This window comes from Silurus meridionalis, chromosome 15 (assembly GCF_014805685.1).
Source record: "Silurus meridionalis isolate SWU-2019-XX chromosome 15, ASM1480568v1, whole genome shotgun sequence".
Taxonomy (NCBI): Eukaryota; Metazoa; Chordata; class Actinopteri; order Siluriformes; family Siluridae; genus Silurus; species Silurus meridionalis.
This window is the reverse complement of record NC_060898.1, coordinates 2,129,587-2,156,830: the sequence shown is the minus strand read 5'-3', so window position 1 is coordinate 2,156,830 and position 27,244 is coordinate 2,129,587. Positions and strand designations below refer to the sequence as shown.

Below are 27,244 nucleotides of genomic sequence, written 5' to 3'. Positions count from 1 at the left end.
CTTTGTATGCAAATTAAAGCTCACTTCCTCATACAACATGATGACTAAGGCAGTGGGTATGACTGAGGTGGTGATGTGTGTGCGTAACAGGTATTCAAAACAGGAACACACACACACACACACACACACACACACACACACACACACACTTACCACTGGGAGGTGAAGACGCCATAGATGACTGTTTCTCTCCAGTCAGGGTTTTTAACTATGAACACATCATGAATCACGTTGAAGACGAAATTGATCTCGGGCATGGAACACACCAGCTTGGCCTTCAGAAATGACGTCCATTTCTTCTGCAGAGTTCTCTGACCTCCCAAATCCCCCTGATGTTCGACACAAAGAATTAACTCAAGATGAAAACTGAACACTAAACAGAATGAAGGAAAATTTAGAGATGATGGATGATCGATAACAGTCACGGTACATCACAGGGAATGGTACAAGACAGCAGGGTTTTTTCACAGTAAAGTGCATCAAGCTCACCTTGCACACACGAGCTATACGTGGAATCAGCAGCTTGCCAAAGAACTCGTATTCCACCGAGACTTCGGTGAAGAAGTAGTAAATCTTATCGTCGTCTCCGTCTGGGCTGTTGCTTCCCTCTCGGATCACGTCTGCATACACGAAGCTAGGCTCTGCACACAGAAATATTTTTTACTGGTCCGTTCTTACATGAGCCAGTTACTAATTTAGTGACGTAAGATTCAGGGCGTACCGTTGAGCCAGGAGGTGGAGTATTGCGTCCGCAGCAGGGTCTGAGGACGCGAGAATCTGGAGATGATCGGTTCGCTCCCCAGGAAGTTATACGCCGTCCCCGAGTACAGCTCACCATCTGTAAGAGATATGCAGTGGTGTAAGTGCATGCGCTCAGGATTACACCACAAATAATCAGACGTTACAAGAAGAAGGGTGTGTAAAAGGTCCGATCACTCACCGACCATGACCGTGGTAAAACTCTGAGAAGGGTCAAAGGAACACTTCCCTCTGCCATCATCCTGCTTTTTCATCAGCGTGAAGTCCTTTAAAGACTGGGAAGAGAAGAGATTGCATGCAAAGAACAGATTTATTGTTTGAGATGAACATTAATACACAGAAAACTCCAAATCTATAGTTTGCCTCTGATGATCACATGATGCATCTGGAATTTATCAATCCCTGAGATACACATCAGCACAAAACAACACAACAAAAACCACATCACTTATAGTACAGTACATTTCACCCTGACTGTTTGTTTCATAGCCCGCAGGACATCTCGTATCTCTCCAGAGTAATCTTAAACTGCTTCATTTTTTCCACTCTCCAGTCACATGACTGTGTTTGGAACGAATGAAACCAGAGCCAGAGGGTGAACTTGAGTTTTCTAGCTGGAAAAACTCTGTAGGACACATCCTTTTTTCTTTTAAAGTATCTCCTGATACTTTATAGACTTGCAGCTGTTTGTTTCTGAAACTTTGTTCTTTTTTGGATTCTTTTTGTTACTTCCTTTCTGGTTAAGCTCCCTGAAGATTTAGAAAAAGGTTTCTAGACTGTTGTTTACAGTGCCAAATGACTAGTTTGTTTTTGTAATGGCAAGAGCAGGTTCTCATGGCAATAAGACCTAAACCACCATCTCCACATCTGATTAATTCATGTTTAGTCTCTCAGACAGCTACTGGCATCAGGACTATCCCATGTTTAATTGTTTAAAAAGAAATCTCCATTCTGAAAGGACACCGAAATCGTACACACCAGGTAATCACAGAGCGGCTGAAACGCATGAGTTCCACACACATACAGATGTTCTTCATCCAACACCTGAAGAACCCGGATGTAGTTTCGGCAGTCCGTCTAAAAGAAGAAAGAAAAATAAGTGCAGTGGGGGCAAACAAAAAACTTGTTTGTGGGTGTTTTTGTTTTTGTAAAATGTACCTCTTCGGATTTCCCTTTTAAGGTGCACAATCTCATGTCATTAGCTGGGACCTTCCACAGCACCTTAAAACCATAAAAAAGGAGCTTTTAGTTCACTAGAGAAACATCATGCAGTCGGTACACTCGAAACGATTTCACACAAGACAGCGGTCTCATTTGACAATGCAGTGTTTCTCCAGATTACTCTAATGCACCTGTAGCATGTGTGATTACCACAGACAAGAAAAAATACCCTCTAGTCTAAATTCGAAGTGCCTTGAAAACATCTCTGATGATCAAACTCTTGATGTCACCCAAATGAGGATGGGTTCCCCTTTTGAGTCTGGTTCCTCTGAGGGGTTCTTCCTCATAACATCTAAGGGAGTTTTCCTTCTTGCCACAGTCACAGGCTGTTCATCAGGGATAAATGCACACCATTCTCCTTGACTGTTGATTTCCGTAAAGCTGCTTTGAGACAATGTCTGTTGTGAAAAGCGCAATAGAAATAAACTTGACTTGACCTCTGGAAAAGCCTTGCACTATTGCTCTATTTACTATATGACTTCAGAGTTCTCGATTTTGATTTGTCAGGAAGATATTAATATTATTTAAAGATTAATAAATAAATTAATTCTATAAGAGCAGCTCAGATGGACAGTAGTTGAATCCCAGATTTCTATTATTGTTCTTATACATTTTAAAATATATAATTTCAAGCAGTAACACACTGACATTTTCTTTAAGAAGACCCCCTGTAATGAAGGAGTCTCCAGTGTGAGAACCTTGTTACAGTCAGAGGTAAAACTGTACCTAGGTTTTCAAGACGGAGGATAAAAGTCAAACTAGGGAGAAAATGACTTTTTATAACTGTTAAAACCGAAATGAGAACAGGAACTACATTGTTACAGGAAAGCTTCACCGCATTGACTGTAAACATAAATGGATATTTTTAAAAATCTATGATGTGTTCTTTCTATACGTAACTTCTTAGAACTTCAGCTTCAAGCGGCTGTGGAATAAGAGGAATAAAACCTCTAAAAAAGTTGATTACTGACCTCTGGTATAACAGAGTTAAAGAAAAAAAGATATTTGAAAATGTGGATGAGTTCCTGTCTGTGGTAAACACTCGCATGCACAATGCTCGCATGCACAATGCACGCACATAAAGTACAGAATCAGCCTGAGACACTGCTGTGGTGCTGTATCAATTTTAGAAATTGCTCACCTGGTTATTTTTGACAGATATGTCATTGATGTCGAGGTGAAAAATGGCTTCTCTCGCCCCGACATACAGCGCGCCTCGCTCCTCATTCAGCAACAGAGTGGAGTAATTAAACACACCCGGCTCGGAGAAGTCCACCAAGCTCACCTCTGGATACACACACAAAAGACACAAGACACACATACAGAGACACATGAATCAGACAGACGACGACACAAAACACACACAGGAAACATGAGACAGGTTTAAAGTTATATATATTATATATCATTATATTATATTAAAGCAGTGACACGTCTTCAACTGACGCTCGTCTGCACTCGCATGAGGATTTCTGTTCAGCTCTAAACACAGCCTTTAATTTGCTCTGAAGTGAATGGAACATTATCTCATATAAAAAGACACCAAATAACACAGTGTGCTTCGCCTGACAGCGACTGCTCGACTGCTCGCATGAACTTCATGAAGGATCTCATGCACAGGAGGACTCTAGAACACTGCTGAGACGCAAGCTGTTCGAGGTGGCGGAATGTGTGTGTGTGTGTGTGTGTGTGTGTGTGTGTGTGTTTTAGGATTCTTGACTTTGTGTCAGTGCCCTCTTACAGGAAAATACAACTGTTACAGTTATGCATTCTCTCTTTCATCTTTTTTTCTCTCATACTCAACTTCCTGTGGCATAAAAAACCCAAACATTTTCTAAAAACCACAAGAGAAAGTCACAGCATAGAGTCTAACAATCCACAGACAAACATGTAGACTATTTACACATTTACGGCATTTGGCAGACACCCTTATCCAGACGACTTACATCTATCTCAATCATACAACTGAGCAGCTATGGGGTTAGGGGCCTTGCACAGGGGCCCAGGAGTGGCAGCATAGTGTGGCTAGGATTTAAACTCATGAGATTTGGGTCCAAAGTTTAATGACTTAACCACTAAGCTACCACCTACAATGTCTTCCAGGATCATCATTTACCCTTTTTCGTATAAACAGTTACACACACACTACTATTTAAGTCAGATGTCACAATGACCCACATACAGAGAAGCTAGAGGTGGTCTTAACCAGAGATTAAAAGTACAAATACATTGTTACTGTACTCAAGTACTTTACTTATCAGTACTTTACTTCACTATTTCTTTTTTGGACAACTTTTTACTTTATCTACATAAGCTAGGAAGAGCATTATTTGTTTGATTTGTGCTCATTCAGCCACAATGGTGTTGCAAAAAGTCAGGTACTGTGATGAGGTGAGGAGGCTTGGGGTGCTGTAGGTGTTCCAATTTATCTGAAAGGGTTAATGTCAGAGATCTATAGCTGGACACTCAATATATTCCACTCCAACCCCTGTAAAACAGGGGTTCATGTACCTGGCTTTGTGCACATGGGCATTGTCATGCTGGAACAGGTCTGGGTATTGAAGTTCAAAGGCATCTGATCCAGCTTTGTGCTTCCAGCATCGTGGTAACGGTTTGGGGGATTTGAAAAATGTAGGTGTCCTATTACTTCTGGCCAAAAAGTATATGTGCCATTAGTTTTGGTGATTGTTTTAAAATCCTACACTACAAATTCCTGCAGTGTAAAAGGAATTAATAAAAATAGGATGGTTTGAAGCTATTTATAAAAAAAAAAATATTCCAATTGTGTCAATTGCACTTCTAGATAAATTTATACATAAGGAGCTGTCAGTATTACTTTCATAAACACAAGGCTTTGAGTTTTATCCACACAGATAAACACAAAACCTTATATAGGACATTACTGTGGTTAAAAAAATGGCAAATTTAATTAAATCCCTTTCTTGCATTTGCTCTTAAAATCCTACTACCCAATAATGTACTACTACACCAGACTCAAACACAATAAAACTGAATAAATTGCTGGCGGTTTCTACAATGTAAAATCCTGTTTCAACTGTATACATTTCAATAAAAGCGTTTGTACCTTCATTTCTCCAAGAAGTCCTGGGAACGTTGGATGGTCCATGAGCAGAAACTTCCAAAAGCAGTCCCAGGAAAACCCCCAGCACGCCGAGAGCCATGTTGGACTCTGGAATCTTGGGTAGAGTGAGGTTACCTCTGTAACAGACAGATCGACATTTCTGATGAGCGAAAGAAGAAAAGACTACAGAGGAAGAAAATGCGCACGAGGGAGAGAAAAGATGACCTACGCAACACAGTCAGAAGACAAAGAAAACCTTGACACGCTGCTCATTTGGGTATAAAAACCCCACTACTTCCTCTCTGACAGCTCAACCAATGTGAGCACACAGACGTTTTCATTTAGGAGGAAAAAAAACTTTTACACACCTCGTCCTGATCATAAAGATAAAAGGTATTTAGCACTGTTTACTAAACAGGAAACGTTCTGCTTTTTTACACACACATGCTACAAATGATTTTAATTGCATGGCTGATGATTGGATTTCATTTCAGATCTCACTTTGTGTAGCACCCCTTTCTTCCTACAGGGGTCACCACACACATCAAGTCTGCATTTAGATAAGGAAACATCAACACAATCAACAAAGCAGTGATAAATACAAACACTGTTTCTTTTGAGAGGAAATAAGATCAATATTTATCGCATTAAAAAAATTCTTAGACTCTAGAGAGCCATAATGCAGTTATTTGGTTTAAAAAATATTTTATTCAAAATAACTGAATGAGCTATGCTTTTAGAGCACTCTGCCTTGTTTTGGAGCATACTCCACCGTTCTGGAGAAGACTATATCTCTGTACAGTATTCTATACTTCTGTAGCACACAACAAAGTTCAATTCTGGAGTGAACTCTATATTCTATAGTTGTTAATTTAACATAAAGTCTTTAATTATTCCATGAATGAGGAGCACACCAAAAGAACACAAATCTAGATTATATTCTATAAATCAGGAGCACACCAAAAGAGCATAAATCTAGATTATATTCCATAAATCAGGAGCACACCCAAAGAGCATAAATCTAGATCATATTCCATAAATCAGGAGCACACCCAAAGAGCATAAATCTAGATCATATTCCATAAATCAGGAGCACACCCAAAGAGCATAAATCTAAATCATATTCCATAAATCAGGAGCACACCCAAAGAGCATAAATCTAGATCATATTCCATAATTCAGGAGTACAGCTAAAGAGCATAAATGGAGAACATATTCCATAGTTCTAAAAACAGGCCACATTTTAAGACCATACTCCAAGATTCTAATGCACATTTCATGGTTCTGGAAAAGACTCCATACTGTATTCTATATTTCTGAAGAACACAGCATAGTTCAAAAATACATTATAATGTTTCCACAAAAGACCATACCACATACTTCTGGAGCATAAACTGAAAGCATACTCCAAAGTTCAAGAGTATCCAGCTCTAGATCATACGCTATAGTTACAAAGCATACTCCATACTTTGACAGCACAGTTAAGGTTTCAGGGGGAAATTCTATACTCAAGTTATAGAACAAATTTAGACCATATTCCATAATTCAGGACCACATCCAAAAGAGCATTATTCTAGAACACACTCTATAGTTCTAAAAACAGGCCACGGTTTAAAACTATACTCCATAATTCTGCAATACTTATTACCTCTAGACCATATGCAACATCTCCATACCGCACACCATACTTTACTCCATTTCCAGATCATCTCGAGCTCTCAAGACTATTGTCTGTCTCTGTAAAACACACTGTATTGTAGTTCTAGGTGTTTGTAAACTTGTTTTGCATCTCAGTTTCTGTTTGTTCAGTAGATTATTTTGATCTTGCTGATAATAGTTAATGAGTTATTAAGGGTTGGATGGAACTTATGTGACCCATCTAACAGGCTTATAACTATACTAACCTTTTAATAAATAGAACAACTTTATTTTTTGGGGGGGTGTGATGTTCAGCAGTGTTATGAGGTCACAGCCTTGTCTACTATCCTGTGAAAAGAGGATGAGTTCCTTTCCTGAGTCTGGTTCCTCTCAAAGCTTTTTCCTTATGTTGTTTCAGGGGGTTTGTTGGGAAAGATGTTTTGAAGTCTATTTTTATAAGTGCTATTGAGACGAAAATGTAAATAACTACAGGGTGGTGCTGTGGAGTAGCATAAAGTCAAAACCTAATGCAATGAAAACGAGTAAAAACAAACATCCAGCATCACAGCGCCTAACCTGCACTACCATCAACCTTCGTTACCATCAACCTTCGTTACCATCAACCTTCGTTAATGAGCTCCGGTTTAGAAATGTGTAGCATACAGATTAACTTCCCTAATGAGAAGCGAGAAGACATGAAAGAGTTAGCGTAAACAAGGACAGGTGCTCAAGTCGTTAAAGAAATACTCAATTGTCTAGTCCCGTCAGCCTTCAGCTTCCTGTCACATTGAAGCCTAACACCAAGCAACAGTATGCCTCCAAGGGATAAGTAGCAGCAGCTGAGGTGCTGCTTGTTCCAAAACATTATCGTTTACACAACGAGCGGCTCGAATGGTCCGACCTCGGGCCGACACAAGGAGGGTTCAAACAGAAGTCAGGACACATGTGAGGCCAAAATTAGCATGGAGGATGATAAACTGCTCCTACTGCATATTGTCAGGTTTGCTGGAGCCAGCTCTATCATCTACCCACCAACAAGGAAGCACGGCCTCACACACTTACTTACTCACTCATAGTCACACACTATGGTGCTCATGATATTTCTCACTCTCTGGTGTTTGTAATGTTTTAATGGTTTATAATTAAACTTTTAGTGTCATCCAAATGAGGATGGGTTCCCCTTTTGAGTCTGGTTCCTCTCATAATTTCTACTTTATACAATCTAAAGGGAGTTTTTCCTTGCCACAGTCACGTCAAGCTTCTCACTGGGGATAAACCCACACAGTTCACTTATTTACATTTTTGTTCTATAATTCTTACATTTTGTAAAGCTGCTTTGAGACAATGTCAATTGTAAAAAGTGCTATATAAATAAACTTAAACATTTAAATTAACTTAATTAACTAACCAACCTCTCTCAACTTAGTAAATTAAATAAAAATTTGCAAGTTAGTAAATTTAGTAAGTTAGTAATTTAGTAACTTACTTAACTTTCCTTACTTCCTTTCGCATTTATTGAGTTAGTGGAAAGTTCTTCAAAGGACGTAGTTGATTAAAGCCATGCCAGATGTTTCAGTCCAAGCCCAACACACCCCTCAAATGACCCCTCTATTAGCATCAATATTCATGTTTACGGAACCTGTACATGTCTGGTGCGAAAGTGTTCCAAGAGCCGTCTACTCTCGGCTGCTGACCCGGTTGGTACTCCAGGTCCTGATATTTCTGCCTCGAAAAAACATTTGTAATTTATTTACACTTACATACGGAGAGGACAACGTGTTACATCCAGAATCCACTGCTCCGGCTCTACAAACTGCACTGCAAACAGGGATTAGGGAGATTCTAGATAAGACCTACAAACTTTTGGGTCAACGTCTAATCAGAGTTTGGCGTGGCTGAAAAACTTCAACGCTATTCCAGCTAGCGTTGATGTGAGTGCTAACGTTTTTAATGTGGTTTAAAAATCGGATTGAATCCAAACCGATCCGAATTATTTTTTGTCCTGCTGCCGGTCCTGAGAGTATGAGGTTACGGCGAGTTCTTCAGAGGCATCCGAGGTCTAATCGAGCTCAGATAAGTGCTGTGAGAGCAGGGCTGTGGTTAATACAGGGTGTGCTCACATACACAAGCCTGCCATTCTACATGCTCACGACTGGAAGATGACACCTGAGATTAAAACTCTCAATGACCACAGGGAACAGTTTCAATTCATCCACTGTAACCTGTTGCTCAGCGGTTTTATGAAAAGAAAAGGTGGAGACGGTTCTTCCGTACACAATATCAAATCACGACAGACGAGTCGGATACACTGGGTTAAAACCTAAAAAGAATTCTTTATGGGCTACAAACAAATCGATTCAGTTTGAAATTCAAGACAATATTAAACGCTAAAGATTTTAATGAGAACGGGCACGAGATGAGTCACGTTGTGTTTACCTGTACTTTACGCTCGGTGTATGTCCCCCCCTCGCCACTGCTACAGCACTGCGTGATTGCGCAGGGTTTAAAAAAATGTAAAAAAAATCAGGTCCGGGCACGTAAACTAGGGTTATTACTCCGACAGGCGAATTTGCCCCGTATTTCAACCTGACTTTTACATGACATCCTCATTAAAATAAAAAAGAGCAGACATGTCCTTCAGTGGGAAGAGTTTTGGCAGCCAGTCCCAAAAAAAAAAAAAAACAACAACCACACATGAAAGAAAAACACCAGTAAAAAAAATTATAATAAAAACACGGCTAATCCATCACTTGTAATGCGACCGCAAGATGAAGTACCTCACTTTGCCTTTCCCTGAAGTGACTCGGGTGCATCCGTTCGCTTTATCCGTGAGTGCCATATCTCCATGATGGTCTCTTTCAACTCACTTCTACGTGTAATAGAGGGAGAACACAAGCACAAGTCTCACCAAAGAGTTTATCAGCAGTTACAGACAGCCCTGTACAGAGTCAGTGTTCTACTCAATAGAGGGTAACGTGAGAACTCCAGACTTAAAAGGTGGAAGAAAGAGAAAAAAAAAAAGGTTTGTTCTTAACCCGAGAGCAAAATAAAAAAAACGTAATACGAGAACCCGAAGCTCGGGTCTTATCTAAAGGGACATCACAATGCCTTCAGGGCTTTTTAAAGCAAAAGTAAAAAAAAAAAAAAAAAAAAGACGACAATAAATATATTGAAGTTGAAAGGAGGAAAATGTTTTTTAAAACACAGCAGAGTGTGTGTTCACTTTAGTCTGAGCGTAAATCCGATTGCGTGTCAGAAAGGAAGGGACGTAATTAAGATCAAGTCGAGCAGGTTTTTGGGGCTTTTACAGTTCATTGAAAGGATTTTTGCTGGTTTGGAGAGATGAGTGGTGGCCGTGTTTGCGTAGGAACACCAAAAGATATCGATTTCCTGCTCATTTCTGAGCGATAAGCGCTGCACGGAAACTTTGAAACCCTTTTCACACCGATTGCGTGGAGTGAAGAAATACAATCTCTGTCCAGTTTGGGTTTCAAGATGCTGAACTTGTGAACAAAAGCCTTAAAAGTTCACGGCGTAGTTCTGTGTACGGAACAAAAGCATAAAGCTCTGGGCACACAAACAGCCTTCATGCATCAAAGACAAGACAAAGAAAAGGACAAGCATCTGCTAAATGGATGCTTGTGTGGAATTCGGCCCAAAGAAACAAGAGCGTGTTGGCGTGGACACATCTTTTTTTTTCGTAGCAAAAAAATTCATCAGCTCATCATTCCAGCATGGTTAGTACTACAGGTAAGTCTTACTGACCAGCTGAATCGGATCACCTGGAGCTGAGTGGCACTTCAAAGCACATCACAAAAGCTTCTTCAGTCGTATCCTTTTTCATTTCCAACTCAGATTTACTTCTGGGGAAAGTCCAGAATTCTCCAAGCAAAAGCTTAAAACTTTGGAGTAACCAATAAATGCCTTGAGGGGGAAAGAATTTTTCTGAAGCTACCAACACTTTTTTTTACTCCTTTGTCTTCCTCAGACACAGTGCCAATGAAGGTCCTGAAGAAGGATTACTCAGAATTGAATATTTTAATATTTAGTTTGAAGTCTGAAAAAAAGGAAATTAACAAAAATACTAAATAAATAAAAGTTGAGGACTTTTGCATCAGTAAAGGACTTTTTGCACGAGTTTTGCGTCATCTGATCAGCCCTTTCTGGATCGGCCTGATCAGCACCCTTACTAAAAAAATCTAATGAGAGAGAGAGAGAGAGAGAGAGAGAGAGAGAGAGAGAGAGACATCATTCTTCCTACCCAGAGCGATAGACAGTTTTGCTTTCCAGACACAAATAGTCATGGCATAATCTGGAGTTGACTTTAATAACTGGTGGGTCTGTTGGGATTAAAAGGCTTGCCAGTGTTTTCATTACAATTATGATTCTCAAGTACCAATGCAACTCAGTGAAAGCAGTAAATCTTATCTCTCAGGGAAAAAAAAAAAAAAACACTACAGATGACTATCACACTGAAATCAAACACTATATCAAATGTAGAAAAAAAAAAACTGCATCGTCTTTACCACTTTCTTAAACGACACTGTTCTCTCCACCTCCAGAGAAAAAAATGGGTCACAGCCGGTGGCATTAAGCCCACTGGGCAGCCATGTGACTATCTAAAACATTCAGTTCCTGCCAAAGTCTCTTTCGCACAATATCCATCAGTGTGTGCCTCCACCCCGCCCCGGCAGCCGCTCACATGGCACATTGATCGGGAATCAATATGGTGCCACTCAGCCTTGACCCAGAATGCCTTTCTGGCAGAATGTGCTTTCTCACTGAACTCTCCCACAATCCTTCACTCTCTCTTGAGTGGTCTCTGGGCATGTGTTCACTACAGAGAACTTAGCCAAAGCAGAAGTTTGCTATAGTTCAATTCATCCATCCCAAATGAAACCGTACATATTCATAATTGTGAAAAGATAGAAGGAGGGAAAGTGTTGAGACTCAAAAGGGGAACCCATCCAGGGAAAGATAATATAAATCATTCCTCTTTTGCAACTGTATAATCAAGAGTCAGAAAGTTGATTTTTACAAAGAGTGTGATGTAAAGACCTGCAGTATCTACATCAGGATCACTGAAGAGTTCTATTAAGTTTTATCCAGGTGATGTCATCCACTGTATCCAACAAACTTCTCACTTCATTATTCTGAAGAGCAGTGATGCCTTCTCTTCCTCATCAAAACAAAAAAAACAAGAAAAAAAAAAAAAGGTCAAAGAGGCAGGTCAGAAAAGGTTACCACAACTAATGTAACTGATCTGTAAGCATTAACCTGAAGGAGTTGATTATATATACAGCTGAAAAAGCCTAAGGGTATAAACAGCTTTCATTGCCCTCATCAGAAATTGGAGATCATCTTCTCCACATGGTTCAACACCTCGGGCCAATTCCATTGCAATCGGTTAAAAAAATAAATAAATGGATTGTATTTCAGGACTGGACTATTTAAGACTATTTTTCATGTTTCACACTACTGGTGGAAACAGCATTTAAAAAGAAATCTATTAGATATTTTACTACCAGTTTCAAGAAAAGAAAAGAAAAAACAAGGTATATACAAATGAGTGCAGGAAGGCGAACAAGAACATCCAAGAAAGTATAGAGCAAAAAAAAAAAAAGACAAAGCATGTGTCTGATCTGAAAGCATTTCCATGTCAACAAGCACAGACAAAAGCCTGTAGCCCCACCTACTTGCTTTCTATTGGTGCACAACATCAAATGTTTACAAACAATTAGGTCAAACATTCACACACTGAACTGCTATGAAACCAAGTGACTGCCTCCTTTTGGTTTCTGAGATCTTTTGACTGCTGGTTTAATAAAAACAAAACAAAAACTAAACAATGGAGTGCGATTTTCCAAATTATTCGTAAATTCTACAATTACTCTGGAAGTTTACTTTAGTAAGAATGCTACACAATGGACTCCATTCCCATGTTATATTTACCAGCACATAATGCATTGATTTTACAGGGGGAGTATAAGAGCACTTGGCAACACTGACACAAAATAGATACTTTCATATATAATTACAGTACATTGAGGGGGTGCTGAGCTAGTGCAGGCCTGGACTGACCACACTAAAGACATATGCAGGGTCAACTACAGTAAAAAAAAAAATTTTAAAAACTATTTAAAGTCCAAAATGCTGCATTCCCTATAAAACTCGCACAAGCTCAGAGAAAGGAAGAGAAAGAAATAAAGGCAGGGTGACTAAACTAGAGTGATGAAGGTTGTTTAGAGAAAAACTTTTTCCCCATAAGCAACTGTTTGCCTTCTAATCCTGGCATGTGTAAGAGTGGTGTTATGAAATGACAATCATTTTTTTTTTTACTACACATGTAGAAATGTCTGGGCACAAAACAAACCAACATGTGAGATTACGCTATAATCAGATTTGAGTCTCAAATTGCAAAAACTGACAAAAGTTGTCCCCTAAACAGATGAGGGCGAGGTCTATCATGTAGCTGTCAAGATCACATCAGTCATGAATATAATATATATATATAAAAGAAAGTTTAATTTTATACAATAAATAAAAAAACTTATACTCAAGCATAATACAATTATTTTTTGTAATTAGTAAAAAAAAAAAAAAAAAACAATATCTTGATATAATCTAAATGCCTGCCTTCCAGCCTAAGGGTGTCAAAACTTTTGCAATCGACTGCTATTGTAATTCCACGTTCTGAATCAGTGTTTGCACAGTGTTTACATCCATCGCTGTAAAATGTAATTACTAGGCTCTCCAGCTCTATAGCCTGAATTGAAAAAGCCCTAATTTTAACATCTGCTCACGCACTGAAAAAAGCGTAAAAGCGCTTGTATGCGCCAAACTTGACCAAGATGATTAAAGCGCTCATGCAGTCTGCTCTCGAAAGCAGCAGTAATGTAACAGGAAGCCATATTTAGCGTGATTATATCCTTGACAGAGGGCTGGTACAGTGGTCGGGTCTGTTACTGTCATTCACACAGCATTCCGATTCTCATCGCCACCTGCAGCAGACACTTTTAGACGGACCGGGTGGACATTCCCTGTGCCACCTATACCATTCCCGACAGAGCACATGTACAGGAGAACATCACGTCGCATCACTCAGAACGTCGAGAAAAGAATCTACACTATGGGAAACCTGAAACCCTGGGGGAGGGAAAGACAATCGCAGGATATGCTAAGCAGTGCAGAGGACCGCCAGCTAGCAAATGGCATTTCGAACTGTGTAGATCTACTTACAGTTTGGAGAACAGGTGGAGGAAGAGGAGACGCTTTGCAGTTCAACCGTGCCACCAAGTTCACAAGGCTTTGATTATGACATGGCATAACCAAGGCCTTGAGGTTCCCCAAACTACATCTGCAGTACATCTAAAACGTGGACAAAATAAAAGCACAGACACTTCGTAGCTCAGCCATGCTATCAGGAGTGAACAGTGATTCGGTGAAGAATTGCAGCCTTTTAAAATCCTCCCTTAGGCAAACAAAACAACAAAAAAAAGACTGAGCAACAATGTGCAAAGCCTTCATCATGAGCTTTTAGGAAAGTCTGGGACAAGTTTTCTAAACTGAAGTAAATCCAGTGTTACAGTGGGACTCTGCATAACATCTTAGCAAAAAAAAAACATAAAATAAAACAAAGAACTGAAGCACATTTGGGCTCGAAAATCCATTTTGTGGCACATAGATTCTGTACCTGTATCTACAGTATGAGGTGGTATCAAAATGTTTTAAGTCTAGTTTTGTCACACGTCAACAGATGGCAGGGATGCACGCACAGTCACATGGAGCACTGACCTTCATAAGTCAGTGTGCCAAAAGACAACGTTCTGTGTATATCCCAAGCTGTGTAACTGGTGCTATTCTGACCACGTGCCTCGCTGCTATTTTGTCAAAAACTTCCAGAACATATTTCAGAAGTGGCTGGGAGCACTGTATTGCTGTGCAAAGGGACTATTTTAATTGTAAAAGTGTGTAAACATATATAAAGTACTTGTTCATAAACACAGAAAGCCTTAAAACTTTTTGATACCATCTTGTACATTAAAGCATTACTACACTGCATGCATCTGAGAAAGGAACAATTTACTTACTGTAAAAAAACAAAAACAAAAACACCAAATGTCACCAAGTTCACAACTGACTAAACTTCACATGGTGTCTCACCGCAGAATCACAGCCTCTTCTGTATAATCCTGAGAATCCTCCCATTAGGCAAAATGAGATGAAGCACAATGTGCAAAGTGTTAATTATAGGCTTTGAAAGAACCTGGAGACATTTTGCTACCTGCATCTACAGTTGATCCAGTGCTCCTACACCGTTGGAATCTGAGCAATGAAATGCTCATAAATAGGTAAACAATTGCATGTCATTCTGTGTGTGAGTGCGTGTGTGTGCGTGCGTGGTGAACATGTACTTTACTCTTTGTTGTGACCAAACCCAAGACCGGAAAACCAGAAACATGACATTGTCGGAAGCTTTTGCTTTTTGTACTTTAAACATTAAAGAAATGTATTTACTTTGCATGCCTGACGAGCTATAGCTAAAGAAGGTTCAGTAATAAATATTAATAGATAACAGTTTGTTTGTGTGTATATAAGTTTAAAAAAAATAAATAAATAAAAATACTTGTATGCCATCACATCTTACCTCCTTCCTCATACCCCATCCTATTACCCAACAGCCCCAGCTTGTATTCCTTAACCACAGGAAAATTACTAGCTTGAGGTGATGCCAGTAAAAACACCACAACTTCCTCAAAACACTCCCTCCCTCTCACACACACATACACAAAGCATAGTTAAAAAAGAGCCTATGCAATAAAAACAGAAAACACATGCATTGTATGAAAATGGACCAAAAGTGGACATGCCTACTACAGAGCTTAAAGTTTTCAAATTGGCACCAAAGACAAAATTATTGGCAAAAACTCAAAATAAAACTATGATTAACTACTGAAATTAAATACAATGAGCAATGATAATTATCTGATATAATTAAAACAATTTGTACAGAGGTTTAAATAAGAATTAGCTGTACTTGAAGTATTGAACAACTTGAAGAACAGTGAAGGAAAGGACAAAAGCTTAGAAGGAGTCTCCAGTGTCCACGATCTGTACCAGTCCGGTGAAGGTAACGCTGTGAAATGTTTTATGGTAAAAGTTTTTTTTGTTTCCTTGGCACCATGTACATAAGGGTACATAATTTGATATGTGTAACAGGATTTTATTCAAAAGGTGTTCAGTGGGGCTGATTTCGTCCAGTGAAGAAAAAATGTAATGCTACAACATGCAGTTTCCCAAAGGAACAGTTTCACATATGGAAGTGACAGTCAGAGGGTGCACAAACATTTGTAAAGCATAATAAGTTAAATCAATAATCTTGGTCTGGAGACTGAAGCTGAAGGGCTGATGAAGCGAGATGGCACGTAGTCTAAAATGTCTGCTATATCGCCGTGGCAACAAGTGAAAAATGGCAGAAAACTGAAGTTGACATTTTTGGAGATTTTACGATGAGCTCGTAATGGAAATACCCCAGTGCTAGTAAAGATCAAAAAGCTAAATTTCCAATATGATCTATGATGTCCTACCACAGGTATCCTGTATGTGTGTGTGTGTGTGTGTGTGTGTGTGTGTGTAAACGCACTCTGAAGACAGATCAGGTTCTAACCTCAGAACAACTGGATTACATAAAGAGTGGCAGTAACCATCATCCTTTTTCTGTGTGTGTGTGTGTGTGTGTGTGTGTGTGTGTGTGTGTGTGTGTGTGTGTGTGTACACACGACCTGAGGAGCTCAGTTTTCAGTTTCTGACTCTCTGTAAACGAACAAATGGACCCCAGCAAGCACTGGCATTTAAGAGCGAATGTGTTTCCTTCCTGGCTGTAATACCGGTTCTATATGATGCCTGGATCTCTGAGAGCATGCTGGAGAGAAGCATATTGTGTTGCAGTGATGTAGAACCCATTATTAATACATCACAGTGCTAATTTGAGACTTTCTAAAGCAAAGCTCTCAGATCTACAACCACAACATTTTTGTGGTTTAAACCTGAACTGTATGTCCAAAAGTATTGGGACACCTAACTTTTTCCACCCACATCTGGCTCTTCCCAAAACTGTTACCACAAAGTTAGAGGCACACACTTGTACATTTTAAGATGCTGTAGCATTAAATTCTAAGAAACCCAAACATGTCCCAGCAGAGAAATTCCCTCTGCTTCATGAACAAACGGTTTACATGGGTTCAACCCTGTTGAACATGAATTGGAACCCTGACTTTACAAACACCATTGTATAAAAATAAATCTTCACAAAATCCAGTGAAACATCTTCCCAGAAAAGGCTTGAGCCGAGTGGTCAGATGACTAAAGAGCCGCCACATCACTCTGTTTAAGTAGATTAAACTTCATATATAGACATTTTTGCATCTAATCAGTTCCGCTCTCTTAATTGTGTGCTCTTTAGTCTGTAAAAGTCTTCTCTCTGCAGGCTCGCTTATACACATGTCGTAAACGCAGCGGTTTTTCCTGCGATAGATCAGCTCGTTTCCTGCTCTACATGACTGCAAAGAGGCCGTGAAGTCTCCCACCTGCAGGCTATTCGACATCATGGTGATTTCACACACTGATTTAGGGTCAGAGCGCACAAAAAAAACCCAGCGGAGCACTACTTAGACAACTCCGTGTCCTCTGGCACTACCAGCGATTCTGCTGGGCCTGAATACTGGCACACACACACAGCCACAAAAAAACACTCATTCACTGGGTATGTGGTACACTGGGCCTCTGATTGTTCATGCCCATGGTGCGAGTGTGTGGCTGCAAAAGTGATCAGTTTTTTTTTCTTTTCACTGTGTTGTTTTAATACAGAAGTTTAATACTTCCTGGTCAAGTTTGTCTTCCGCAAAACAGCAACTCGCTCGCTCGCTCTCCCATACACACACACACACACCTACCTATCTTATAAAAATATCAACCTGTAACTGAAGACACTTATAACACTGACACTTATTCCAGTGAGGTCATTTAGAGTAAGAAGAGAAGATGAAGGAAAGAGAATCAAACACACACACACAGACCTACAAAGAAAGACAGAACAAAGAACCACACAGACACACAACTAAAAAGTGACATATGGGGAGAGGGAGGGAGAGAGAGAGAGAGAAGAGGAAGACAGAAACAGAGAGAACGAAACAGACCAAAATAGAGAGACATGAAAAGAGAAAGAGAGACAAACACAGGTATAGAGAAAAAGACAGCGAACACAGGGACACACCTAGAAAAAGAGAGGGAGAGCAAGAAAGAGAGAGAGGGAGCGAAAAAGGGGCACACAGAGACACATTAAAAAAAACAGACAGAAAGAGAAAAGAGAAAGATGGAGAGGCTTATGAGCAAAAGAAGAAATATGACAAGAGTAATTCATCATCATAATAATCATCATCATCGCCAAGAAAACGAAATAAAGTTCTGTCAGCTTAAGCAGAAACTGACTGAATGTTAGGAAAAAGGAACCGGACCAGGCAGCAGAAAAGAAATCAAAATCCCAGCATAACGAAAACATGCACCATAAGAGGGGGTGTTTACTGGAAAAGAAAAGGCGAGTTTGGAATTGAAAGAAAATTCCAGAAGAATGAGCATTAAGAACCCAGGAACGAACAAGCAAAAAAAAAAAATAATAATAATACAGCCCAGGTGGGCAAAGTGAGGGCGAAGGGACGTGCAGTGTGAAGAAGCGTGTAGAGATCCGACTCCCACAGGCAAGCAGGAGAACACGTCACAATGCACAAGTGGAAAGAACTTCTGACCTGCGACTTTTCCACGAGGCTCAGCTAGACGAGACGATCCGTCTTTCTGGGAGAATTTATACAATTCTTCTGCTAGAGACAGACAAAGAGAAAAATAACAAAACAGCAGTATTATCATTGTGCAGAAATGTAAAGGTTCGGTAGGTGATTATGAGTACAGACGCTTTAAACCGGCATGCAGGATGCTTTACACATGCAGCATGATGCTTCACACACACACACACTCCCTAGGGGCATTGCTACTGACACAGAAAACACACAGACAAAGATAAAACCACAGAGAGAGAGATGGAGAGAGAGCGAGAGAGAGAGAGAGAGAGAGAGAGACACACACGCTATTGAGATTTGATTGAACAGGAAGAGAACAGTTTGAATGGGCAGCTGTGAATAAATGAGGGGTTGATGAGCTTTTCAGCCTCATAAAATACTCACAGTGACAGCATCAATCTGTTTGTGTGTGTGTGTGTGTGTGTGTGTGTGTGTGTGTGTGTGTGTGTGTGTGTGTTTGAGCGTGTGTGTATGTGTGTGTTCTTATTTATACACACTGTTCACTTTTCTCTTTTTTTCCCCCCAACCAACCATCATAATAAGAGCAGCATGTTGTGGCATGCAGGTGTGTATGTTTTCTAAAAGCAGTGAGATTCCACTCCTGGCATTTGTTCACGCTGACCCTTGTGAGTCGTAAACACACACACACACACACACACACACACACACACACACACACACACACACTCCCTAGGGGCATTGCTACTGACACAGAAAACACACAGACAAAGATAAAACCACAGAGAGAGAGATGGAGAGAGCGAGAGAGAGAGAGAGAGAGACACACACACGCTATTGAGATTTGATTGAACAGGAAGAGAACAGTTTGAATGGGCAGCTGTGAATAAATGAGGGGTTGATGAGCTTTTCAGCCTCATAAAATACTCACAGTGACAGCATCAATCTGTTTGTGTGTGTGTGTGTGTGTGTGTGTGTGTGTGTGTGTGTGTGTGTGTTTGAGCGTGTGTGTATGTGTGTGTTCTTATTTATACACACTGTTCACTTTTCTCTTTTTTTCCCCCCAACCAACCATCATAATAAGAGCAGCATGTTGTGGCATGCAGGTGTGTATGTTTTCTAAAAGCAGTGAGATTCCACTCCTGGCATTTGTTCACGCTGACCCTTGTGAGTCGTAAACACACACACACACACACACACACACACACACACACACACACACACACACACACACACTCCTAGCACTCATAGAAGCCTAGTAAAGTGACATCTCCATGCTAGCAGTACAGCTGACAAATAGATTATACGATGACAGAGACCCCACGCTGATGTCAGAGTAACATGTGACGGACAGCTCAGGTTCTATAATCTGATTGGCTGACCTGTAACCGATTTAAAACACCCATGAGCGCATCACAATCATTGATTTCTCTCATTATTGCCTTTAAACCAATTATTACTCTGCCCAAAATATATTCATCTTTGCCTGTTGCTTAGCAACTGAAAAAAATAATTTGTGTCAGTCTAGGGCTTGAGCAGGAAATTATAAATTAATATTACAAATAATTAATATATAAAGAGCTGATTATTTCTTTAAAAAGAATGACAGATCAGAGAAGATAAACAACTAACACCCCAAACACACACACTTTACACAATTACAAACATGCCATTGTTTTCTAAAATCGCATGCAAATGAAAGCGTTTCATAGCCTGACGGGAATAAAAGTGGGAATAAAATGGCTATGTTTATGCTGAGCTCAGTTCTTTAGACCTCGTTTATCAGAAGGACTCGTGGGAAACACTGTACGATCAACAGGAAACTCCTATCGCGTTACTTCACCCTAGGTTTTAAGAAGAGCAGACTATTCAATTATTCAGAGTGATGGAAATAAACAGAACATTGGCAGAGTGTTTACATTAGTTGCAAAATAACTAATATTGAAATACAGATGAAGACAGAAAGAGAACTAGGTGTTACAGCTGTTACAACACAGTGACCAAGAGTGGTGCAACAGAAATACGTGGTGTAGCTTGAGCAGACCGTCTGATGTCAGACGAAGAAAAATCATTGATCGGAGAGCGCGATCAAACGGCTCACGCAGACAAAATTGCATCACGTCTGCAACAAGCCAGTCTTAACAAGAAACTCTAGCGCCATAACCTTCTCAAAAAACACATCTGCCTAAGAAAAATTGTTGATATGTATTTTTATCCAAATAAAATGTTTACAGCTGCAAATGCTGAAATTATTCCTAGAGCAAATATAATAGTCTCTCCGAAATACTCAAAATTTTAAACTTTTAGGCCACGCCTCCTACCTGGGTGGTGATGCGAGAGTGATACCAAACATCTGAGAGGAAAAGTAATTCAGTCTTAAATGTAACTCCCGAAGTTAAACTGACCGCTCAACGCTTCCTACTAGCAGCACTTCCCAGTGAGGCATTTGTCCAATAAAAACACACTGCTGTAGCTACGTCACTCTGACACAGTACGAAAAAACGCGATCTGTACGCCGCTCACCCTGCCCCCCAACCATTTGTCAGCAATTGACAATTGTCCCCAATTATCCCCTCACACTGCTTCACACACACACACACACACACACACTCATTCAGTTGTATTGACTCCCCTTACTCACACACACTCCTCTGTGTCAGGTGTCAGCGTCTCACACTCGAAGCTATCGTGAACTTCAGGGGGCTGACAGCAGCACCAAATTGATGAGTTAAAGGTCAGAGTTGGCGTCTTGCTCTACAGATGGCGGAAACACGCTGACGTGACTTTAAGTGGCTGAAACAAAACGCATCGAAGAAGTTCGAGACGTGAGAGACGTCGTTCGTCCCCTTCTCTTATGACGGGGTCCTGAGAGACAGGAAGAGGAAGTGGAGGGGTCACGGGGCGCGCTCTTTATAACGTCCGATTTGAAGTGACTGGTCGACAGTTCGATTGTGGATGATAGGACTGAGACACAATGGCATCTAAATGACAGAATAGAGGATGATGCAGATGGTGTTTGACAAAACACTTGGAGGAAATAAAACCTCAGCATAGAGACATCATGTGGATATCTAAATCGGTTAACCGTGTGGAAAACAACCCGGGGTAACACAGTTAAACCAGATCAGGAAGCGGCATTATAAATGATAATTATGATGATAATAGCCAATTTCTATGGAAGGTGATTAAAACAAAATCTGCATAAGACATAAGTTACCAAGACAACAAAGTACATTCTTAATTTGACTGAGTTATGCAGGCATCCTTAATATTTATGTAGTCCATTGAATATTACTGATTTTTTTTTCAGTAATCTGTCTTTCCTGAATTTCCAGAACTTATTAAAGTTGACTGGTGATTGGACCCTTGAATATATTAAAATGGATGCGTTTTACACGACATGACACCATGTGGTCCCATGAGCCTACTTTGAAAACCATTAGCTTAACAAATCCAAGATGCGCCACCGTACTGCAGATTTGTTAAACCTGATCATTCCATTCAGGCTGATTTTGCTTTCTGGATTAGTATGTTTAAGATCCATGTTCATATAGAATTCAAAGAAAGATCAAAGCGTTCCTACTTGATTCATGAGCACATGAATCTGGGGAAATCACATATTGTTTATTTTAATGACTGAACTACAGCCAAGTACTCAAAAACAAAGAGAAAAAAATCCAACCAACCAAACAAACTCTGGCCTTTATCAAAAATTTCCATAAGTCTGGAAAAACCAGATGTCAGCATGACCAATGGTGAAAAGTCCGGGTTTAGCCATAATGAGTTGAAAGAGTCACATCATTAAAGTTCCCCTTTCAGCATTTTGGACAGCTTGGTAAATTTCTTGACACGCCCAAAACATTAATCTCTCACTCACTATCTCATTATTTCGTAGATTTGTTATTCATTGTATTTCTATATGACTCACATTTCTGAGTTGCATGACTCAGACCTGATGTCCTACAGGGACTTTGGAAGCGGGTGTGCTCTGACCTCCGTTGTTTTAGAGACGTGTCTGTACTTTTACACCAATTATGTCACATTTTCCTATACAGATGTGCCTTTGCGTAATAGTGTTGATTACAGGTTGGGAATCATGTCCAAGGAAACTAAAATCATTATAAGTCATATTTTAAGCAGTTCATCACAAATCCCTGCATTTTATTTGTACAGAATTTTACTTTTAACAACCAGGATATTCGGGGTGGAAATCCTAATCCAAAATCAGGATTTTGTAGCACAAGGACTGTGGTGTTTGTACAAACAATTGTCTGCTGTGCTGGAACAGCCTGAACTCAGATCCTCTCAGCCCTGACAGGGCCCCTGCTTATCCAAATGCATCGGAGTGTTAAAACAATCCAGGAAAAGTATAGAACGATCGCTCAGGGCGGCTCGATGATCGTTCTGCAACAGCACTTTTACAAGAGTCAGACGTGAAGACTACTTTTTATCCTCAGTACATAAAACCAGGGATTCCGTAAAAACTTATTTACCGCTCAGAGTTTACACAGATTGCGGGATTGTTGTGCAAAAGTTTACGGAGACTCCAAAACAACCGCTCACCACAAGAGACAGCAGGCACACACATCCTTCATCGAGTCATGAATCACGACATGAGAGCGGCGTTGATAGGACAAGTTTACATTTCAGGTGGGGGGTGAATCCTGAATTACTTGAGGGAAAGGTAAAAACAGTGTGTGGAGAAGAGGGGCAGCTTGAACACAACTTAATACAGAAGCATGAATGTTAAGTAGGCAGGGCTTTGTTTACAACCCAATCTCTCTTTCTGCTCTCTTCTCCTTCGCTTCTTTTTGGCAGGACATTTATCATTCTTCCAGACTAACAATCAAACGCCAACACAGGCAATACAATGGCCGGCTAAACTGGGGCCCTCACGAAAGAGTTGCTAGGAAACCTTTGATGCTTCAGTATTGGGGGGGTGGTATTTGGGGGCTATTGCAGCTCATCATGAAGCTCATCACTTATTAAAAAGCCAGGGGAGGACATGGTTTTGAATCCTGGTTTGTCACCAGCTGGTAGGAAGTCGTCTTATATGTGACACTTTTGTTCCAATTCCAAGCTGTCAACAACTTTTTGATCTGACGTGACAAAGCGGCTTCTGAAGCTTGTCTTCATTATAGAAGGACGTTGGACAGATGTTGGATTTCTGATCGAAAGGTCAGAAGTTTAAATCCCAGCACCACTAAGCTGCCACTGCTGGGCCCTAAAGTATAAGGTTCTTTGCCAAATGCCATAAAAACACAAAAACGTTTTACCCCACAGGCATAAATACGATGAACGGCCTGATCATATACTCGTATATCTTATGTATAGCCTTTACAATTGTGCTTAACTTGCTAACTCACAATACAATAGTAATATTAATGTATAGCCATTATTAAATTGTATATAACAGCATTATTACATTAATACTCTAGCTCTCACTAGTTAACGTGTTCAATCACATTTCTGGTAGGGACGGCACACGCACTCCCCACACTCGTTCTTTTTTTCTACGATGGTGTAGATGGTAAAAGAATCGGCCTGCTGTTTGGCGCCTGATGTAAATATGTGAATTAGATAAGAGCCAAGTCGTATGTATGCGTGTAGACAGACGAGACAATAAGCTCACGGTGTGAATGGGGAAGTAATGAGCGCAAGCTTCGGTGTGGTCGAATAAAAAAATGTAAAACCTTTTGACAACCAATTATTTAGTCAGAAAAGATTTGACTTTCTCTTTCTATTCTCTCTCTCTCTCTCGGTCATATGGTGAATTCGTGGCCTACATTCCTCTTATTGTCTTTGTGAAGAGCTGCAGCTCCCCAAGTGATATATTTTTGTTGGGGGGGGTTGTTTCAGCAGCTCCTCTGCAACATTTATTTCTGCTCATGATGATCTTGGATCAGAGTTGTGTCTGGAATAACTGTTCTAGGATCAGCTTAAAGAAAATTGTTTTTTTTTTTTTAAGGAACTGTTTCTAACAGAGATCAGCAAACACAGCTCAGCCAGCAGGACATGCAAATCAGGCTGCATGCAAATGCCACGCTCTAACAGTGGAGGCCTTTATGCTCTGTAGCAGTTTTAGACCGGAGTAACAGTCGTACGAGTGCAGGGAAGACGTAATTGCAGGCTTGCGATTACAGCCATGATGACATGCACTTGTGAGCTCATGCAGGAAAACACAGAGCGGCCGCTTTATTATAGAGCAAGGCAGCTGGGAAACGCTAAACAACCACCTACTTGTACGTCATGGTGTCGAGAGCCGATGGGTGATTCATTAAAAAGATCCCTAGGGTTCCACGTCTTAGACAGCTGAGAAGGAGTGCTTCGTGGTGATCTGTGGAGAAGAAGAAAAAAAAATACAGAGAGGAAAATAAACAATATTGTACACGTGATGGAAAAAAAAATAAACAAAAAAACAACTACCACTTATATCCACCCAAATAAATCAACAGCATTTCCAATACAACACTCAAATCTGGTAATAAACACATTTTCACATCCTTACCCTGAACACCACACCTCTATTCACAAACCCACTGACACATCTCTAATCTATACACACACCGGCATGTCTGCTTTTCTCAAACCTCTAAACCAAGCCAAAGCTTGACGGAAAGTGAAATCTGCCATCTTCACAGGGGACTTGGTCACCATGACGACCGGGGAGCCAAGGAGAATAAATAGAGCGTGTTGAGGAATTTCACCAGATTGAACCAAAAGAGAATATCAAGTGTGTCTTGTTTTCATATGGAAAAAGCATGTTATCAATAATATATATTACAGCTTGTTAATGTTTCAGCGCAAAGTGTTTATTGATAACATTTACTGTACAATTTCTGTCCTCAGAACAGAAGCGTTTACATATGTGTTACCGTGTAAGATGTAGAAATCATAGCTTCCTGTTTTAGGGGAAATAAAACACTACAAAACATGCAGTCAATGTTTCATCATAATAATTGCCGTTTATAATTTTCCTGGAACAACATTTCAAAAATGATTTTTATTCCTGATTACCAAGCAAAGTAGCCCTGTGTGTTTCCCATCGGTCATCCTTGCTTTAAGCCCCCTGCTTATCTCGGCATTACGCATCAAAATAGCAACGAGCTATTATCTTAATAGATCATACGACATGTCAAACAACTGGACAACGAGTTTATGAAGCTTGCCAAGGTTTACTGAGTAATGAATAGAAAACATTTTTTTAACTGTAACACTACATTCTCTGTTTTTCATCCTGCTATCAATCTATCGATCATGGAAAATAAAGGGTAGAATCTGATGACCTTATTCAGCACGCAGGCTCGCCTAATCCAATCAGCAGTCGGGAATTTGATTTACTGCCTCATGATTACATTGATCCTGACAAAGAGTTGAGAGCTGGACGACTGTGAGAACACATGCAGAGCCAGTATGATGTCCCCGTGCCTGGTCGCTGCCCTCCCCCGAGCAACTACACAGACTATATCCCTGAATGTTCAAAAGCAGAAAATTAGATATTACAGACTTGTAAGGACAAAATCAAATCAAAGTCAGAGGTGAGCAAATATCGTACGTGATCCAAGATCAGACATTTATCCGGCACGTGTCCAGGAGAAGTATATGTGAATGATCAAATTAGAGGCACAGGCACATCACTATCATGCTGTTTAAATACCAAAAATTGAGGGAAAAAAGAAGAGGGAAAGGACAGGAGAGGTCATGATGGATGGATATTTCTGGAACGATTTCAGTGTGTGCATGTAGGATGGTTTATAAGAACAGGTTATATTTAAAAAGAGACATGGATCACTCAGAATACGAATATGACCTGTCAAAACAGACGAATGTGTGTGTGTGTGTGTGTGTGTGTGTGTGTGTGTGTGTGTGTGTGTGTGTGTGTGTGTGTGTGTGTGGACACTGATAGAACACTGTCCTGTCCGGTCTACTGATGTATTTTATCTTTATTTGTCATGTTAATATAGAAAAAAACCTTGAAAAGATCTTATACACTTGAAAGACAAAAGTTTGTGGACACGTGACCATAAGATTGTGTTTTTGGACATCTTATTCCACCTTTGTTCATATAATCACCTCCACTCTCACATTTGTGCTCATTCTGTCACAAGGGTGTTAGTAAAGTCAGATACTGATGGAAGATTTGAAGGCCTGTGTACTCCATAGGATTGAGGTCAGAACTATATAGTAGGCCACTCAAGATCTTCTACTTAATCCTATGTAAAGCATATCTTCATGGCTCAATGCACAGAAACATCGTCATGCTGGGACAGGATTGGGTCTCCTATTTCAAGTGAATAGAAAATTGTATTGCTACTGCATCCAAAGACGTCCAATACAATTGTGTGCCCCCAAATTTTTGCTAACAGTTTGGGGAAGAACCACAAATGGCTGGAAAAAACAGATGTCCTAATACATTTTTGTAAAGGGGGAAGCAAGTTCAGAACAAATTTAATCAGTGAAAGAATCAAAGTGATAAACAAAGAATCCTGTTTATCCAGTCTTGGGTCACAACTTCACTTCAAAGTTTTACTCCAAGGTCTGCTGACTGGTTACTCCACATTACAAAATTTCCCCAAAATGCTTCACCCACTCATCCAAACCTCCCAGATTTACTTCCCGTCAAACCGGAATGTGGCCAGTATTCAGTCTGTAAGTGTCTGTCCAGCTGTGATTGAGTCTCATTCTGACTAATGAGAAAGACGTATGGGAGTAAACGAGAGCATGATTGTTGAAAGGA

At 40.1% G+C, this 27,244-nt stretch overlaps 1 protein-coding gene across 10 annotated transcripts in view; it reads right to left on the bottom strand.

Annotated features, from left to right (window-relative positions):
• Window positions 1-27,244, bottom strand: part of sema4d (sema domain, immunoglobulin domain (Ig), transmembrane domain (TM) and short cytoplasmic domain, (semaphorin) 4D) — a 52,181-nt gene that overhangs the window by 11,747 nt on the left and 13,190 nt on the right. For 4 of the 10 annotated variants that reach the window (XM_046867434.1, XM_046867429.1, XM_046867430.1 and 1 more), the window contains exons 2-10: window positions 24,748-24,844; window positions 5,066-5,199; window positions 3,122-3,267; window positions 1,918-1,980; window positions 1,738-1,836; window positions 941-1,034; window positions 722-838; window positions 490-641; window positions 154-329 (exon numbers count right to left, since the gene is read on the bottom strand). In XM_046867434.1, the coding sequence (XP_046723390.1) occupies window positions 154-329; window positions 490-641; window positions 722-838; window positions 941-1,034; window positions 1,738-1,836; window positions 1,918-1,980; window positions 3,122-3,267; window positions 5,066-5,199; window positions 24,748-24,785 (1,019 nt within the window). In that variant the 5' untranslated portion in view covers window positions 24,786-24,844. Of the gene's footprint in view, window positions 1-153; window positions 330-489; window positions 642-721; window positions 839-940; window positions 1,035-1,737; window positions 1,837-1,917; window positions 1,981-3,121; window positions 3,268-5,065; window positions 5,200-5,291; window positions 5,453-9,477; window positions 9,809-18,501; window positions 18,574-24,747; window positions 24,845-25,015; window positions 25,035-27,244 lie in introns of those variants that run through there. The other 6 variants (XM_046867435.1, XM_046867437.1, XM_046867438.1 and 3 more) reach the window with 5 other exon arrangements.